The 18,905-nt window shown below is 37.1% G+C and overlaps 1 protein-coding gene and 1 pseudogene across 1 annotated transcript; both read left to right on the top strand.

The window, feature by feature from the left end:
- The first annotated feature begins 4,593 nt into the window (after positions 1 to 4,593).
- On the top strand, positions 4,594 to 7,809 carry LOC149010779 (Amino acid dehydrogenase family protein). The gene is made up of 5 exons (XM_089164081.1): positions 4,594 to 4,815; positions 5,417 to 5,600; positions 6,070 to 6,227; positions 6,407 to 6,619; positions 7,373 to 7,809. Exons 1-5 carry the CDS (start codon positions 4,702 to 4,704, stop codon positions 7,601 to 7,603), a joined length of 900 nt encoding a protein of 299 aa, XP_089020207.1. The 5' UTR covers positions 4,594 to 4,701; the 3' UTR covers positions 7,604 to 7,809.
- Positions 7,810 to 13,007: 5,198 nt separating this feature from the next.
- LOC149010778 (ferritin-like catalase Nec2 pseudogene) lies at positions 13,008 to 14,152 on the top strand (annotated as a pseudogene).
- Positions 14,153 to 18,905: the final 4,753 nt, after the last annotated feature.

The raw sequence follows: 18,905 nt of genomic DNA, 5'->3' as shown, positions 1-18,905 counted from the left end.
GGCCCACCAAATCCATCCGACCTTTAATGTTTCCTGTCCTTGGATTCTGTTGTCGTCTCCTTTCTTGTTCCCCGGATAAGTTTTTCAAGTTGGGATCTTCAACTCGTAAGGGTAGAGGATTATACTCTCTTCACGTCTTTTCATCACAAATTTAAGAAAGAATTTATCTCTAGTCTATCTTGTTGGTATTCAAAAGTATTTTTCTCTTAAATATATAATGGAAAAATATGAAAGAAATACAATTCTCCATCCACTAGGTGGAAGATTTAGACTTAGGTTACTTAGCCTCATATTTCACTTTATCTAGACTAGTTTTTGTTTCTTGTTGGAAATGAGTGGTTTAGATCATGATTTAGGTGATTTGGGTTCCAACTAATATGGGTGAAGGATGAATGTTTTCACCCACTAGTTGTGGCATTCTGAAAAATCCATGAACGTTGTGTCACCGTTCATGAGCAAGTTGCAGGATTTCAATGTTGCTGCTCCTTTGATCACCATGTTAGAGAGTTAAATGAGTATGCGAATTTCCTGGCTGGATTCTTACTAGGGGTGTAAATGGATAACCAAAATTCGCTTTCGAATTTGCATCTGCATCTGTTTAGGGGTGTCCAAATCAGTTCGATTATTAATAGGATGCGGATATAGTGTGCCCCTTTCTTACCGAATATTATCCGTCCGATAAAATTATCCGATTAAATTACTTATATATATATATATATATATATATATATATATATTTTTAAATTTTGCCTATGCTATGTGATTATTTTTCTAGATTTTCTACTAAAATAGTTATCAAAGTTGTTAAATTCTTAAATTTCAAACCTAGCACTCACAAATAAAAAGGTAAAGATGTAAACAAATAGTCGAAAACTTGTATTCAATCTATATTCATGTCCGTTTAGAAAATCTACTTAAGAAAATAACTATCCGATTATCATCCGAATCTGACAGAATCTGTCCGAAAACCGATAGGATATTATCCGAATCCGTCCGAATATAATAGGATGCGAATATGGATATACCACTATTTGATCCGAATCCGGTCCGTTTACACCCCTAATTCTTACAATCCACGAGGTTCATTTTCATCCTTCTTCCTCCCCTAGCAGCTCTTACTACTATTGTACAAGAGGATGAGGATGGGAAGAGATATTATAGTTTGTAATACTTTTTTATTTCATTACATTAATAAAAACCTACATTTCTTCAAAAAAGAAAAAAAAAACCTTGTTAGTTGTAAGGGATTAATGAAAACTTCATGCAAACAATAAGAGTCCATTAGTATTTTAAAAATAAACAAAGGGACCTACTGGTAATTTAGAATAATAATTCATACTAAAAAGAAGGGTAATTTTCATCTGGACCCCTTGAGGTTTGGTCTAAGTCATTTTTAGTCCAAACAAACTGAAACTTTGCATCTATCTCTCCTGTACTATAGAAAAAGTCATTTTAAGGACAATTTATCACTTCTATGACGAATTTGCCCTTATTTTTTTTTTAATTTATTTTTTTTTTATTTTTACATTTTAAGGGATTAAAGTTTATTAATTCACAAAATCAGACCCTCCTTCATTACCCGATTCCCAAATCCCTGGTTCTACCAATTCTAAACCTTATTTTCCAAATCGTAATTGAAGATTAGAAATGAAAATTAATCTCCAACTCGTGAACAAATCTTTATTACAAGAATGTGCAAGATTTTTTAAATTGTACAATCAAGAGTACAGAATATTTGTGTGATTCCACTACCCTTTACTTGGTTCCAAGCAAATAGAAGCTATCAGCAATTTTTACAATGAAAAATCCATACAAGAAGATTATGGATTTTTGTTTGCTCAGAGCTTGGCCTGCTGTAGGAAAACATTGGGATGGAACTTCTGGACAGCTGTGAGACTACCCTTAATCTTCATGATTCCTCTGCATTCCATCCAGAAAATGAAATTAAAAATCAAAGAACAGAAGACTACTGCACAAAAAAACATTGCAATTGAGAAGCTTGTGTAAGATTATACCTCATGAAAGCCACCTGGGGTTTCATCTTCCCTGTCGCAATCTTGATGAAATCGGCATCTTTGAAGGAAAACGTAGCATTAGGTTTGCCTTTGTAAGGACCTGAAATCCGAGTTCGAACCATTAGTTTGAAAATTCTTAAACGATTGCATCACAAAGCACAAGGTTTGCTCAAGAAATTCTTAGAAGATGATAATTATTAACCTTTAGTGACCTCTCCTTTCTTGAGGTCAAAGATATAGATTTCCTCATCAGTTCCAATTTTATGAAATAAAGAGCGAAATTAAAACTAGGGCTTCAGAAGATAAAAGAGCAAAGGAGGAGGAATGATGACCTTGGGGGTGATGTTGATTTGATAGAACCGGTATTTGGGGAAATCCTTTGGGGTGATGTTGATCTGATAGAACCAGGGATTTGGGAAAATAAGGATTTAGAGTTGGTAGAACCAGGGATTTGAGAATCGGGTAATGAAGGAGGGTCTGATTTTGTAAATTAATAAACTTTAACCTCTTAAAATGTAAAAATAAAAAATTAAAAAATTTAACAAAAAAATAATAAGGGCAAATTCTTCATAAAAGTAATAATTTGTCATTGAATTGACTTTTTCTATAGTACAAGGGAGGTAGATGCAAAGTTTCAGTTTGTTTGGACTAAAAATGACTTAGACCAAACCTCAGGGGGTCCAGATGAAAATTACCCTAAAAAGAATAATGACTTTGCGCGAACGGAAGGTAAGATCATTTATGTTTGTTTTTATTTTCAAATTTTGTGGATTATGATATGAGAACGATGTGAATGTGTGGACTTAATTGTGGAACCTTGTCCTCTTGTACTTATATGCCAACTAGGGTTATGGGTTTGCCCATTACCCTAGTGACCCTATACATGTATGCACTTAGACCTAAGTACATAAATGCTAGGCGTCTAGATGTGTTAGTTATGTAGAGTATTACTACCCTTCTGGTAGGGGTATTGACACCGATTAATCTGTGATGTCAGTGGTTGGGTCTTGTGAGCATCAAGTAGGTCCACTGCCATCACGAGATGGTAGGGTTGTATATATATAGAGTTTGGGCTCATGTCACTTTCAGCGCGATGTGCAATTTTCGCTGGGAAGCCATGAGAGCATCCACTTGTATATATGTGGACGGTCATAAGGTTGAGAAATGAAATCCAACAGATGCATCCCATTGAGAGTGATGACATATATTCCCTGCCATGGATTGATGTGACTTGACTCAATAACTGCGGAGAATCCAATAGACGTCTCTTGTTGAGGAAGAGTGACTGAGACCGCCTAGAGGAGGTTGATGTATAACTTAATTTGTGTTTACTATAGAGATTTCATAATAGAGTTAGAAGCATGATTGCATATTCATTTTATTATTCATATTCTTATTATTAATCATATGTGTTTGATGTGAGAAATTGTGAATCGATGCTTGATATGTAGTTGAGTTGATCTCACTGAGTTCGACATTCTTTTTATGTGTATATTCTTTTAGATCTTGCTACAAGTTATGAAGACTCCATTCAAATGGAGAATCTGTCGTCGGCAGAATATTTTGAGGGAGAGATTTGCGAGGAGTAAGACTCGCATGGAGCTTCATGCTCATGCTTGGATTGCTCATGTAGAGGTAGGTACTAGTAGAGATCTGACGATATCTTTGGAGACGATAATGTCCCTCGTAGCTTTATGTTATACCTTCACCTTTAATCTTACAGAGGGCGATATTGCCTTCCATCGAAGAAACTAGAATTTCCGTTGCAATGATTCTTTCTTCTAAACTCTAATGATTAGATTTGATTAACTTTAAATTATGAATTAAACTTTAAGTTAATGGATGACTGTAACTTCATTTGACAATTTAGTTTTTTGTAATTTTAAATATTGATATTTTATTTATTCTTGTCATTTGATTATGATATGTCATATGATTGTATGGATTTGACATTAAACCTTTGTTTTGTAGTGTATCATCCCTACGGGTACTCGGGTAATGACTGGATCCGGCTAGGTGGGGTGTGACAGTTTCCAACAGCTTTCGACTGTGGGTGGTAGTTTCCAGTGAATGCGCACTGTTTCCGATTGGGTGTAGGTAGATAGACCACCCAAGGATTGCACATGAGAAATATAAAAATGATATTTATGTTATTTGACTTTAATTAGGGTAATATGGACATTTTATACATGAGTTAAAATAATTTTGGATGAAATATTATGAATATGCAACTTGTAATTTTGAGAATATTCAATCTATAATTAGGCCACTAAAGCATGCCACTAGAGTTTAAGCCTCACAAAGTGTGCAATCTATAATTTACTCTAATAAAAATTTAAAAAATAATAATATAAAAAAAAATTTGGTGGATTTTTGCCTTGCGAGACTGCAACATACATGCCATCTGGAAAATGGTAGGTGGCACCAACTTTCTCCTTGGAAGGAAGTGATGGAATCATTCATGTCTGGGTACTAGATACATTCCAGCAGTTGGATTGGAATCAAAGGGTAATGTTGTAAATGTACTGTCTCTTGCCGATCTGGCGATCTGCCGTCTCTGAGATGAAACCTATCCCTGTTTTAGTGTTGAAGTGGGTGTTCTTGAATCCGATTGTGTTGCAGTGTTGGTATACTTCCTTAGTCTATTTCACTGCAAATTCGATAATTTTCTCAGTGTTCCCTGTCAATGGCGTCGACGGCCGAACACAAGGCTTCAATTATTGATGGGAAAGCCATAGCTCAGACTATCCGTTCTGAGATCGCTATCGAAGTTCAGCAACTCTCCCAGAAATACGGCAAGGTGAATCTCTCCCCTCATCCAAAAAAACTCTTCTTTTTTCCCCCTTCCATCTCTCTTGGGTTTGTGCTGGTATTCCATCTTTGAAGTTCTTGATCTAATTATTTTGATCTGGTAACGAATTGCTTTTGTGTTTGGATTTTGGCTGCACTGAGAATCACGTTACATATTGGTTTTAATTTTCAAGCTAAAATCTCGTACTGAGATAAGAATTTGTAGCTGGACTGACTCCCCCCCTTCTCTGTGGGTGATCAGTTTTTCTTTTGCAATTTGGTATGATTAGCTGAATATCTGAACCCTCTGTACGAAACTCGATCGAAATTGTAAATTGCGATAGAAGACTTACCGTTGCGTATGAGCTTGTAAGATTTTTAGAAATATTATCATAATTACTGCATTCTTCGGGTTTGTTGGAAATTCGATGCACTACTGTGGAAGTGATAATCATTCGGTGTATTTTGGATTCTCTCATATACCTGTACTGTTGCTTATGGTTTCAGAAGAATAATGGAATCAATATTGTCTTATTACTTTGATGGTTTTTTTTTTTTTTTTTCTGTTTTAATCTATTAGGAGCTGTAATCGGTTAGTGCTTAATGCTCAGGTCCCTGGACTAGCTGTTGTGATTGTGGGCACCAGAAAGGATTCTCAAAGCTATGTGAATATGAAGAGGAAAGCTTGTGCTGAAGTTGGCATTAAATCGATTGATGTAGATCTTCCAGAGCAAGTATCTGAGTCTGAATTGATTGAGAAGGTCCATGAATTAAATGCAAATCCTGATGTACATGGTTAGTTGAGCTTAACATGCAACAGTCGTTGCTTTTCATGCTTTTCATGCCTGAGGAAACAAGCATTCCATATTCCAGAACTAGTTACTAGATTATCCTTATCTTGTCCCAATTACATTTCTTTCGTTCTTTAAGGATAACAATTCTTTCTCCCCCGTTCCTTCAAGCATTTCGTATTCTTTGACAAATCAGTTCAATTGTGTCTGTACCAGCCACATGGCTAAGTTCCATCTTCAATTTCCTTCCTTATGTTGGAATACATATAAATATATATTGTTTATCCTGTTGGTAATATATACTCTACTGTAATATATTAATTGTGAAGGAACATTGACTTGTGATTAAAATAATTCTTCTTCTGTGTCACTAAATTAGATGTTTTGGATGCATTTTCGCTTTTCCTCTACTGATGCAACTTTCATAGCACATCTCTTTTTCTAAAACGAGGTACGGGCTGTGCAATTGACAGGGATACTTGTTCAGCTTCCTCTGCCAAAGCATATTAACGAGGAAAAAGTCTTAAGTGAAATCAGCATCGATAAGGATGTGGATGGTTTTCATCCACTGAATATTGGCAAGCTTGCAATGAAAGGCAGGCAACCTTTGTTTCAGCCTTGCACACCCAAGGTTAGTCAACTCAAAGGGCTTTTGTTTGTAAAAGATTTATAGCATCTTTTTATTTTCTCTGGTTTAGGAAAAGAAGCAAAGTTTTCTATAACAACATTGGATATGGATGTTGAGCGAAAATTCCCTTTGTATTTTAGATTCAAGCATATAGATCTTGAATGAGGGTTCTTTTTGTACAGGGATGTTTAGAACTTCTGTCACGGAGCGGAATAAGTGTAAAGGGGAAAAAAGCTGTTGTGGTTGGTCGAAGCAACATAGTTGGATTGCCAGTTTCACTGTTACTTCTAAAAGCAGATGCCACTGTTACTGTGGTTCACTCACATACCCATAATCCAGAAAGCATCATCCGTGAAGCAGATATTATTATTGCTGCAGCAGGACAAGCGATGATGGTAATTGTAGATATCATTAATAGAATTTAGTTTCAAATTTTCTTGCAATAATAATATAACTCAAAAGAAATCATCCATTTCTTGCAATTATACCACTAATCAAGCCATGTACTGGTGCTCACTCTGATCGAGATAGCCTTTTTTGTGCTGCAGTGTTAGACTTTGTAACACAGTTGTAGTCTGAGGTCAAGGTTAGAAACACCTTCTTAGCAAACTTTGTTGGGGTAGGGCTGAGTAGGAAAAATGAAACCCCCCTGGCCCCGGGTTCGCCCTACTAAGTTGCATGATTAAACTGCAGCTGCATTCCAGAAAGAGTTTCTATATGAGTTTGCTTTTTATCTGAATGTGATTGCTTTGGTTGAGCTTAAATAAAAAAGAGGTTGGTTCCATGAATCACCAGTTATGTTAGGCCAAACATTTGATCCTAACTATCCTGTGCTCCATACCATTCTAACCGATCAGATTAAGATTGAGGATGTAGATTATCCATCAGGGAAGTTTTTTTGCCTCGGAGTATCTCATTTGATGAGCCCTCCTTACCTATGTGCATTATAAACACATCGCTGCTATTTGACTATTTCCTGCTTAATCCGTATGATCTGTTGGTTCGGGATATGCTCATTTACATTTTATTTTTCAAATCCCATCTAATTGCATTTATAGTAACCTTATTTAAAACAAATAGGTCAATTTTTCTGTTCAAGTTATTCCATTGCAATGTAATGCTTGGTCGGTCACTCTTATCTCTTTCAGATCAAAGGTGATTGGATTAAACCTGGAGCAGCAGTTATTGATGTGGGTACAAATGCTGTTGATGACCCTAGTAAGAAATCAGGTTACAGGTTAGTAGGCGATGTAGACTTTGAAGAAGCATGTAAGGTAGCTGGATGGGTGACCCCTGTTCCTGGTGGTGTGGGCCCAATGACCGTGGCAATGCTACTTAAGAATACATTGGATGGTGCTAAATATAAGATGGAGCACTGAAACCATGTTTATCTAGATCCCTTTTCTTGTGTCATTCCAAGGTATTCCATTGATGTCTTGCAAAAGGAAAAAGGGGGAAAAACACATACACAAAACCTCTTAGCATGTTGATTATGTATCCCAACATTGGCTTTCATAATGTGTAAGATACTCTTCATTGTTGGATGGATTCTTTTGCAGTTCACTTTTCTGTTTGATTGTATAAATTCTACAAGAAAGCATTCTAAATTGTTTAAGATTCAGGCGATGGAGACCATGATTTCAAATAACAGAAAGCATTTCTGGGTGTGGTAAAGTTTTGTGCAGGATGCGCCCTTATATTACTCAATTAAACAGTTTTAATGGTGTCTTTCTCTCCCCCAACGGCCCAACACCCCCCCCCCCCCCCCCCCCCCCCCCACCCCACCCCACCCCAATTTGTTGTTTTTTTCATTCGCAGATGATGGGGTTGTTTTTATACCAGATTTCTGCCCTTCTTGCAATAATTGTAACCAATCTTTGATATCATCAAATCCATTTTCATGGACCCTGAATCCCAATGGGCTAACTAGCCATGCAGCCTTTGTAAATGGGCAATGGAATAACAAATGTAGAATAGACACGGCTCATAGGTCATCAATAGCTTTAAAAAAACACTTGGACTACAATAGATGTAATTAAACTATGTAACTCTCCTTTTGAGTAATCTAGTATTTTATTTCTATCGAAAAAAGAAAGAAAATAAGAATAGACTCGACTTCTTCTCCACATCGACGACAGTCAGTATCAAGATTGAATTGTCTACGCTTCATTGCTGCTCTTGTAGGTTAGCCTCCTGTCACCAATCGCCATATAAAGAAACAATTTTTGGAGCCAAATGAACTTCCAATCAGATTTTAATATTGTTCTCCAATTAGATAAATGGGAAGAGGATGCAGCAACAATAATTCGGTCATCTTTCTCTTTAATGAGATTGTGATATATAACCTTGACCGTGATAAAACCTGTTTGCGATCCAATCCAAAATAAATGGTCTTCACCTGGAAAGAGTCGAAGTGAGATACTCAAGATGGCCGTAGCAACATTGGCCGTAGCATCATTGGGGTAGAAGGTTTCATTGATTTAAATCTGAATTCCAACTCCTTGTTACTGGGTCAATTAATTGAGAGACCTTCTGTAGTAAGCATCCTGCTGGAGGAGGAAATTGGATCTTGAGATTATTATTTGAAGGTAACCATTTGCTATGCCAAATGTCCACTTCATCACTTGTTTCCACGCACCAAAGTATGTGTTTGCACAAATTTTCTTTACCTTCTAACAGACTTCGCCAAGCCCATGAATCACCTTGTTTGACACTTGCCGATAAGAAAGTTTGATTGTGGGAAGTACATAGCCTTAAGGAACCGTGCTGATAGAGAATATGGTTGCTTCCAAATTCTAGCTGCAGCTTTAGTGAATAAGGCTAAGTTTTGCATAGCAGAGTCTTTATAACCCAAGCCTCCTATTTGTTTGGATCTACAGAGGCGATCCCATTAATTCCAATGGGTTTAATATTTCTCAGCTATGTTTCCCCAGAAAAAGTTAGGCTGATAACTTTTTAATTTGGTTGTGAACTGATTTGGGAAGTTTGAAATGTGCACGTGCATACTGTGGTAATTAAAGCAAACACTACAGATCTTAAGAGTGTGTCCATTACCTGCATGGGAAAGGAGATGGACCTTCCAGCCTTCAAGTTTAGTTGTGACCCTTGCCAAAACCTCTTTGAATGCTTGTGCTTTAGAGTTACTTATCTCTGATGGTAGATCCAGATATCTAGTGGGACTTTTAGCATATGTAATCTTCAACACCCTGGAGAACTATCTTTGGAATTTAATATGTGTATTTTGGATGAAGAAAAGATCGGATTTTTTAAGGTTGATGGCCTGGCCACTCGCCTTACAATAGAGATCCAAGCATGCTTTAAGATTACAAACTGCATCGAAGGTTGACCTTCGAAAACAATAAGCAATCATCAATGAATAGAAGGTGAGATAATGGGGGTGCTCGATTCTTTACCCGAATTCCTCTAATAAGACTAACATCTTCTGCATCTTTGATAATGGCATTGAGTCCTTGGGCACATAAAATAAACAAGGTTAGTGATAACGGGTCTCATTGCCGAATACCCCTTGTTGGAAAGATTTCCTTACTAGTATGACCATTGATCAACAGCCGAATATGACACCTATGTAACACTACTCATAATCATAGAGACCCATCAAGGTGAGAAACCAAGCTTCAACAACATAGCTTCCAAGAACAACAATTCCACTCGATTGTAGGCTTTCTTCATATCAAGTTTGAGAGCAAGGAATTTTTTTTTTTGTTGCCTTTTTTCCGCCTTTTGATATAATGAAACACCTTGTGTGCCAAGAAGATATTGTCTGAAATCAAACGAGATGGAATAAAAGCCAATTGAAAGGGTGACACCACCTAATCCTCATAGATTTCTATAACCTAGTAGCAAAGATCTTAGAAATTAATTTGGTTAGAACACCCCCAAGACTAATTGGTCGGAACTGTTTAGGAGTTTCGAGGTTATCAACTTTAAGCAACAAACAAATGTAAGAAACATTCAATAGTGCATTCATGCATCCAGTCATAAAAAATTCTTGAACAAAATTAATAATATCACCATTAATTGAGTCCCACGTTTTCGGGAAAAATATGGGAGGCAAACCATTGGGGCCTGGTTCCTTCAGTGGCCCCTTGCAAATAAGGCGGTTTTGATTTCTTCCACAGATGGCATGGCACAAAGAGAATCATTCATGTTTGCAGATATAATTGGTTGCAACGATTGTAACAATTGTTGCAAGGCATTTTGGTCAATAGGTTTAGAAGTAAAAGCTTCATAGAGATGATCATAAATGAGGTCCTCGAATACATGTAGCATAAGAAATCCAGGTACCTTCTTTTGTACGAAGATGTAGAATTCTATTAAACTGTCTACGTTGAGTTGTGCATGCATGAAAATACGCTGTATTTGCATCTCTACCCCGGAGCCACTCGTGTGAGATTTTTGCAGCCATAGGTCTTCTTCTAGTCTCAATTCTTCATCAAGTAATTCTATGATTCGGCCAACTTCATCTTCAGAATAGGTGTCATTAGATTGAAGTTGGAGTTGTTCCATTGTTGCTGTAATTTCCGAATGTTGGTTTGGATATGGCCAAAAGTTTGTTTATTTCACACTTTGAACTCAGTTTGACAATTTTCCATTTTCTGAGATACTTGTATGGCCACCGAATCTGATACTTGTTTGTGCCATGCATAGTGTGCAATATCCTTGCATTGTGGATGCCAAAACCAAGTATTCTCAAAACGGAAGGGACGTTTGCCATGACATTTGCCGCCTCTCGTATCAAGGAGAATGGGATTGTGATCCGACCCATAGCATGGTTTCACAAACAAAGTTGCATCTAGGTATCAAGATTGCCATGAGTAATTAGCAAGAGCTCTATCCAGCCGAACTCGAATATTGGTAGAGCCTGCTCTTTTATTTGTCCATGTAAAGGAGGGACCTTTGTAACCAAGGTCAAGCAAACCACAAATATTTAATAATTCATGAAACGAAGGGCAATCATAAGAAAGACCCGGTTTACCTCCATGCTTTTCGTGCTAGACTAAATGAGAGTTAAAGTCTCCAATTAATACCCAAGGCTCCTTGCGATCTTCTCCCATCTTTGCTATTTGCTGTCATATTAAGCTTCTACCGGTCTGGACAGATTGACCATAAATGAAAGACATGAAAGTAGGGTCTTCCCAAAGAACTAAGATAGATGTATCTATCACATGGGGGTCTGCTGAAAGAATTTGAACATTCAAATATATCTGCCAGAGAAGACATAAGCCACCTTTTTTGTGCACTGGTGAGATGTGAAAATTTGAATATAGCCCCAGAGATTGTAACCACTTCTTCCATTTGTCTACTGCTATTTTTGTTTTCATTTAAAAAATAAAAAATAAAATAATGTCAGGTTGTTCACTCTTGATCAAATTCTTCAGAGCCTGACGTGTCAAATGATTTCTCAATCCCTTGTATGTTCCAACTTAGGATCTTTAATGCTCCCCGTGGGGTACGTCCATTGGTATGGCCACAGAGCCTTCGGTTAGAAAATGTTGTCCGTGGGTTTGTGAGGTGGGATCATAAGCCATGAGAGATGAGTCAATGGCAGGGTTTTCAGGGGGGATGGTTTGGATGAGGACGTTTGGCTTTAGAAGGTTTAGGAGTGTGAGGTTTCTGGTTCTCGTATTTACTCTCAGAAATTATTGAAGTGAGTTGGGGTTAGAGATAGGTAGGTGTTGAAGTGTGGATGGATCAGAGTGAGAGGGGTACTGTGGGTGGGCCTAAGTAGACCAAGATTCACTATTCATCGAAGGGTAGTGTTGTGGATGGACCTGAGTATGGGCTAGAACAGATGGGCCAATACTAATATTGATTGGTGAAGGTTGGGGTAGGTATAAAGGTGGTAGGGTAAATGGGTAATTGAGCTAGATGGGTTACACGGGTCAGAAATGGTAACTCCAGTTAATTAGGGAAGAAGTTGGAGTATGGTACGGGTCAAATCTGGTCGTTGGGATAACTGGGACTGAAGGAAGGATAGGGATGGGTTTATAGGTGGTTGAGTTGACAATGGAAAAGGTTAAAAATTGTTCATGCATGTGAATAAAGACATGTCATGTGGGGGGAGATGGATGATGGGATTGATGGGAGTACTAGGTTGTTGTGTTTGAGGGGATGTTGATGTGATGGGGATGCCATGGTGGTTCTTGCTGTTAACGTTCATGGAGATAGAAGGGCTGGGAATATTATGGATGGATGGTTTGAAAAGCTTCACGGCAGGTACGGGTGTCAATCTGTACGGTTTTGCTTCGGTATCAACTTTGAATACTAAAAATCAGAATCATATCGTACCAAATTTTTACAATACAGTGTGGTTTCGATATTTACAAAAATGGTTCGATATGATTTCGATATTGATTCTTATCTAGAATTGCGACACGTGGTGGTTAATTGTTCAAGGGTCAGGATTAGAGCCCATTTAAGAATTGAATCAAAATTAATTATTCAAGGGTTAGGATTAGAACCAAATCAAGAATTGAATATAATAGAACCTTAAAATTAAGCCTCAAGAAAGGAGGAGAGACAAAATTAGGATTTTATTAAATTCAATTCTTAATTGGGCTCTAATCTTGACCCTTGAATAATTAACTGCCACGTGTCGCAATCGTAGATATGAATTACAGGGGATTGCAGGGGTGAGAATTATAGAAGTTATAAAAAAAAAAAAAAAAAACTACTACGTACACCAACCCTATAGTGAGACTTAGAATTATCAATTATAAATATATCTGGAAACAGTCTCAGTCTATCTTTCCCACAGCAACAATGGCAATGCCTTCAATGTTCTGCAATTCCCAGCTCTCAGTGTTGTTCATCATCTTAGGCAACCTACTCTGCTGTTGCTATGGTGGCTTTTTTCACAGGGGTTCTCCTGGAGAACCAGTATGTGGACCATATAATCCTGCAATTGCGCTTCCTCTTTATCCAAAAGACATAGAGCGCATGCAATTTCCACTGAATCTTGAGCTCCTAGTAACTGAGTTTTTCTTGTGGGGAACCCTGGGATATGGACTTGATAAGATCGCTCCCAATTTGGCCATGGGCGGCCCATCTCCCATTGGTGTCAGGAAAGCCAACCTTGATAATCTCACTTCGTCCATTATGGAAGAGTTTGCGCTCCAAGAAGTTGGCCATATCAGGTGACTATCCGCTTCTCTGTGTCTTTCTTGTACAATTGATTTGACAGATTAACATGGTTTTGTTTATTGACTTGCTTGAATATTATTCATTAGGGCATTTCAACAAACAGTTGGTGGGTTCCCAAGGCCACTGATGAACCTAAGCTCTGAGAACTTTGCCACCCTAATTGATGAGGCATTTGAGCGCCCACTGAACCCTCCTTTTGATCCATATAACAACAGTCTCAATTACATGCTGGCTTCCTATATTATTCCTTATTTGGGTCTCACCGGTTACGTCGGAACCAACGCTTTCATCAATGGATACAAAGCAAAAGCCGTAAGTAGCAGCTAGTGATTTAAGAGTAAAACCTAGCTAGTCAGTATTTCAATTAATTTGTTTTAAATGGTTAACCGCAGCTATTGGTGGGTCTGGAAGGAGTGAAAGCTGGGCAAGATGCAGTGATAAGAATGTATTTATACGAGAGAGCCCAGGAATTAGTTGAACCTTACAACATAACAGTGGCGGAGTTCACAATCAGAATCTCAAAGCTGAGGAACGAACTGGGTGAGTGTGGGATCAAGGATGAAGGAATCTTTGTTCCACCTGAGTTGGGTGCTGAGAATCGTAGTAGCAGTAATGTATTATCTGCAAACTATAACTCTCTCTCTTACCCAAGAACTCCCAATGAGATCTTGAGGATCGTCTACAACACCGGCGATGAGCACATTCCAGGAGGCTTCTACCCCAAAGGTGCCAATGGAAAAATTGCTAGGGATCTTCTAGCTTGAACACCCTTCTTAGTTTCCATATTTCTATCTCCCTCCATTGGGTGTTGCATGCATGCATGCCAATCTGAATAAGATGAGGGGGTGTAGAAAGAGAGAGAGAGTGTGTGTATTCTAGTATTAAGAAAGAACTAAGAATTTTAAAAATTTCATTGGAGGGAGTAGTAGGATGGTTAGGAACCTTACTTCTCAATGGAGAGGTTATGGGTTCAACTCTTACAGACGGCATATGTAATATCTCTATCCCTATATATAAAAAGCGCCATTACCCTAGTGTGCGTACCATATCATCGTGTACTGCAGACCCTCTCCACCCAACCTGCTTTCTCCTAGTCTCCACTAAGAAGAAATTTGTACACGACACACTTTGTTATGTTAGTTTAGAAAAATCCAAATTCAACACAAAGATTGTTTCACATGATCTCAAAATTTTTACGTTACATAAAACTCATAAGATCATAAACGTAAAGAAAAAATATATACCACTACATGAAAGGAAATAGAATTATTTAGTCATTGCTGAGATTTTTTTTTCTTGGGTTTTTTTTTTTAATGTATTTTTCATTGTTCTTTCTCTCTTGTTTTCTACATTTAACCCATGTATAAATTTTTACCAAAAAAATTGATCCTAAATATTTTTTCTTGGGTTTTTTTTTTAATGTATTTTTCATTGTTCTTTCTCTCTTGTTTTCTACATTTAACCCATGTATAAATTCTTACCAAAAAAATTGATCCCTAAATCCACATTTAGGAGTGGGTGAAGGGGGTTTTTTTTTTCTTTTTCTTTTGGGATAATTACTGTTATCCACCTATAGTTTGATTCTAATACTAATAGAACCCTGTTTTTTACGAAATTATTGTTGCCCCCCTTTCTTATAACAGTGATAAGTAACCGTTAAATTTGAATATGTAATGTCTAATTTCACTACAAGAAAAAGCAAAATTAGTGACGTTTAATTAGTGGCGGTTTACTGTAAGCCGCCACTAATAATATATATTTAATGGCGGTATGGTTTAAACCGCCACTAATTAAGAGAAAAACACGGGATTCGAACATGGGTGAGTGAAAGATCGATGGCCTTAGTGGCAGTTTTGTAAAACCGCTCTTAATTATTAAGATATAAGTGGCTTTTAGTTATTACCGCCACTAATAATATGTATTTAGTGGCGGTGTGTTTTAAACCGCCACTATTTAAGAGAAAAACACGGGATTCGACCAAGGGTGAGTGAAAGATCCATGGGCTTAGTGGCAGTTTTGTAAAACCGTCGTTAATTATTAATATTAGTGGCGTTGTTGTTATTACCGCCACTAATATAAATATATTAGTGCCCCTTCCAATATTACCACCACCGAATGTCAAGATAGCAGCGGCGGTTTTATCAGGACCGCTGCAAATAACCTGAATTTTGTCCACACTCCATTTACCGCCGGCTTTTCCCTCACTCCTCCCGCCCAACCCCGCCCCAATTTTTCACTATTTTCAGTTCGATTTCCAGAACACGAAGAGTTGAAAAACTCTCCATCTGCTCGCTATTTTGTATGTCTTCGTCTCATCCTCTCAGCAAGATCTTCAGATTCAAGCAGTGAAAAAGAGCACAGAGTGTACCTTTCTCTCCCACTAGCCATTTACCTGCACAAGCGAATCTACACTGGATATCTATGATGTGCCTCGCACGACTTCTTCGTCTCGTTGCTTTCCTCTATCTCTCTTCGCCTAGCTATTCTGTGTCTCTTCGTCTCGTTGCTTTTTTACTTGAGAAGCTGGTGAGTTATTTGTTGTTGAGAAGCTGATTTCGATTAGATGATGTATAAGAGATTTTAGATCTGGTTGGCTGGAGGATAGATTTCGATTAAATAGATTTCTTCGGCTTTGTCTTTGTTCAAAATCGATTTTTTTGTACAGATATCTCTGGAGCAAGTTTTTAGTCTTCTACGAGTTCGTGCTGACTACAATCACCTCATAAAGCTTTTACTAATCGGCGACAGCGGTGTTAACACATCTTTTCGCCTCTATTGATGCTTTCCGTATGTAATAGTATTATTAGGGTTCTTTCTTTCCTTCTTGTATCGATTACTATTCATCCATCTTCCAAATGTAGATTTCCGTGCTTCATTTCTGTTTTATGATTATTGTCTCTCTCTAAATTACCGGTTGAAGCTTTTAAAATCCCTTCTCTGCTATTCATGTTCTCCTTATTCTCTACTTCAGCCTCTGACGAGAACATCTTCTCCTTGTTTCTGATCTGCTCTTTCTAGATTATTACTTGAAGAGATGATCGAGTCATTTCTGCAACATGGAATATTGAGTTTGGGGTTCAAGTACACATCACTTTCCTCTTTATACCCTAGTATTTTTTTTATTTTCACCTTTGAATTTTGATTGTACACAAATTAGGTATAAGGAGGTTTGACAGAACCTTTCCTTCCTCTTTATATCATTTTCCAATAGGTATAAGGAGGTTTTGACAACCCACAGTGCTCAGCTTTCAGTCCCCAATTTTTACTTCTTAAAAAGAAGAAACCCATTGTGAGATTTCAACCTGTGAGCCTCTGGTGCTCTCACGAGGGTAATTAGAAAATAGGAAAAAAAAACAGGGAAGCAGGGCAGGAAATATATCTTCACAACCAAACTGAGCTTATCTATATTCAATCTGAAACTGTATCCTATAAAAGCTACATAAAAAAATAGAACACAAATCCTAGTGGAATCAAAACAAAGTTCAAATCAAGTTGAGCATGAGCTAGCAGTAAAATTTTATAACGTTCAAATTTTAGTTGTAATTTGATCAGCTATAAAGTCTTACTCCTATCTTATCTATGTTGGAAGACATGTTGTGTTCTAGCCTATTCTAGTATTCATTAGTCCCTGGTGAACTTGTTAGGCAGTTGTTATTTATTAAATGGAGTATCTGCTAGTAGCTAAATCTGGCTTGGTTTGGTGGTGGGGTGTAGAAGAAACAGAGAGGAGAGAGACATTATAGAGAGTGGGAATATATCTACAAAGATGGGGTATGTACGAATTTGGTATAGCATGTTAAGTTGCCTCTTTTCTTGTTATTAAAGTGAGATCAATAGGATTGCAGCAGGGATACAGGGAGATAAGCTGCTGGTTATGATTGGGTTGAGGGGTTATGGTTTTCAGAATCTATAGTACTAGAAATGTTGTTATGGACGGATAAGAGGATTGAGACTTTTTTTTTAATAGGGAGTTAAGTAAGCTGACTTCGACAAGTAAGGAATTAGGTTTTAATAGTTTGTGACAGTTGGGGTAATTCAGAGCCAATGTATGTGGGCTATTTTTTCTACTTTTTATTTTTTGGGTAGAAAACTATGTGAGCTATTTTTGGATGAAGATTGGAGAATTAAAGTGGATTAGTTGGGGGTAGTCTAAATTAGGGTCATTAATGGGTTGCATGGGAAAATGGCTAGTTACATTGAAATTGTCATGGAAGTGGGTAAAGGAGGGAAAAAGCTTCTATATTCTCTCTTGACGCTGTGTAATAATGATTGTTCTGAGGGTTGGAATGATGTATTAGACTATTAGTTGAGTTCCATCCTGAGAGAAAGGGTGTACCCTGGTTGTCTATTTGTCTTCTGGAGAATTGCTGGAGCTGAACTATTGGGTAGCATATTCACCTGAACTATTCTCATCTAGTTTATGGATACTAGATGATGAAACCCCCACATTCTGCTCTTAATCATGACTCTTAATTAATCTCATTTGGAGACTTCCAACCCATTTACCCTTCCGGAAAGCGGAATGATTGTTGAGTTTGAAATTTAAAATTACTAGCTAACCTCCTCTATATATTAAAAAAAAAAAAGTTTTAAACCTTCAACCATGTTGTCCGGCCCTTAGTTTTCCATCAATCTTTATTTGAAAATTTACAACTAACTCTTTTTTGATAAATTATTCTTTTTTTGAGAGATATCATGGATGTTTTGGTAAGAAATTTTGTCAAATGGGGCTCATGGAAGCCTTTAAAGGAAGATTTAAAGGCTCTTCATCATATTCTCCTTACTCATTTTTTTAGGTTTCGTTTGATTTCTGATTCTCTGCACTTCAGTCCTTCTGCATCATCATCATCTTCAATTTTTTTTCTAAGATTTCTAGTCTCGGTTCTAAGAGGACCAATCACCTTCTGTTTTTTAACCCCTCAATCCCCTTAAACTACAACAACCACACGTTTACTACCACTTTCTTTTTTTTTCACTGTTCTCTCTATGATATTAAGAGCTAAAGTTTTTTCATTTTGTTTTTTTTTACATAAGTTTCCATTATACGTTTTTTTTTTCATTTTATTAGTCTTTTCTGATTCTAGTTCCAAGATTTTGTTTTCATTACGTACTTTATATGGAACTATTTTATTTTCATTAGATTTTTAAATTTTATATCATCACTTAACTTTTTTCTGTATCACTGAAGCTGTTAATTTTTTGACTTCCTTTTTCTTTCAATTTCACTTTTTTTCTCCTTCATATTTTTTTTTCCCTATCCTTCTTTATCTTCTTTTCTTTCATTTTTTTTGCATTCACTATTACAACCCACCCACCTCCCTTTCTTCTTTTGCCACCTGAAAGTTTCAATAATACTCACAGAAAACAGAGATATCAACCAACTCTCTCTTTCTTTCTTTTCATATGCATTTTTTTGTACCCATAAAGATCCAATCTTTCTCCATTTTAAGGCTATTCTCAAATTTATTTTCTGTCTTCTTTATCTTCCATTGACTTTTCATCCAATAAACCATCTCT

This window comes from Hakea prostrata, chromosome 7, assembly GCF_041222555.1.
Source record: "Hakea prostrata isolate BN-2017 chromosome 7, UWA_Hpros_2, whole genome shotgun sequence".
NCBI lineage: Eukaryota > Viridiplantae > Streptophyta > Magnoliopsida > Proteales > Proteaceae > Hakea > Hakea prostrata.
Note: the sequence above shows the minus strand (reverse complement) of the source record. Positions and strands in the feature narration are given on the sequence as shown.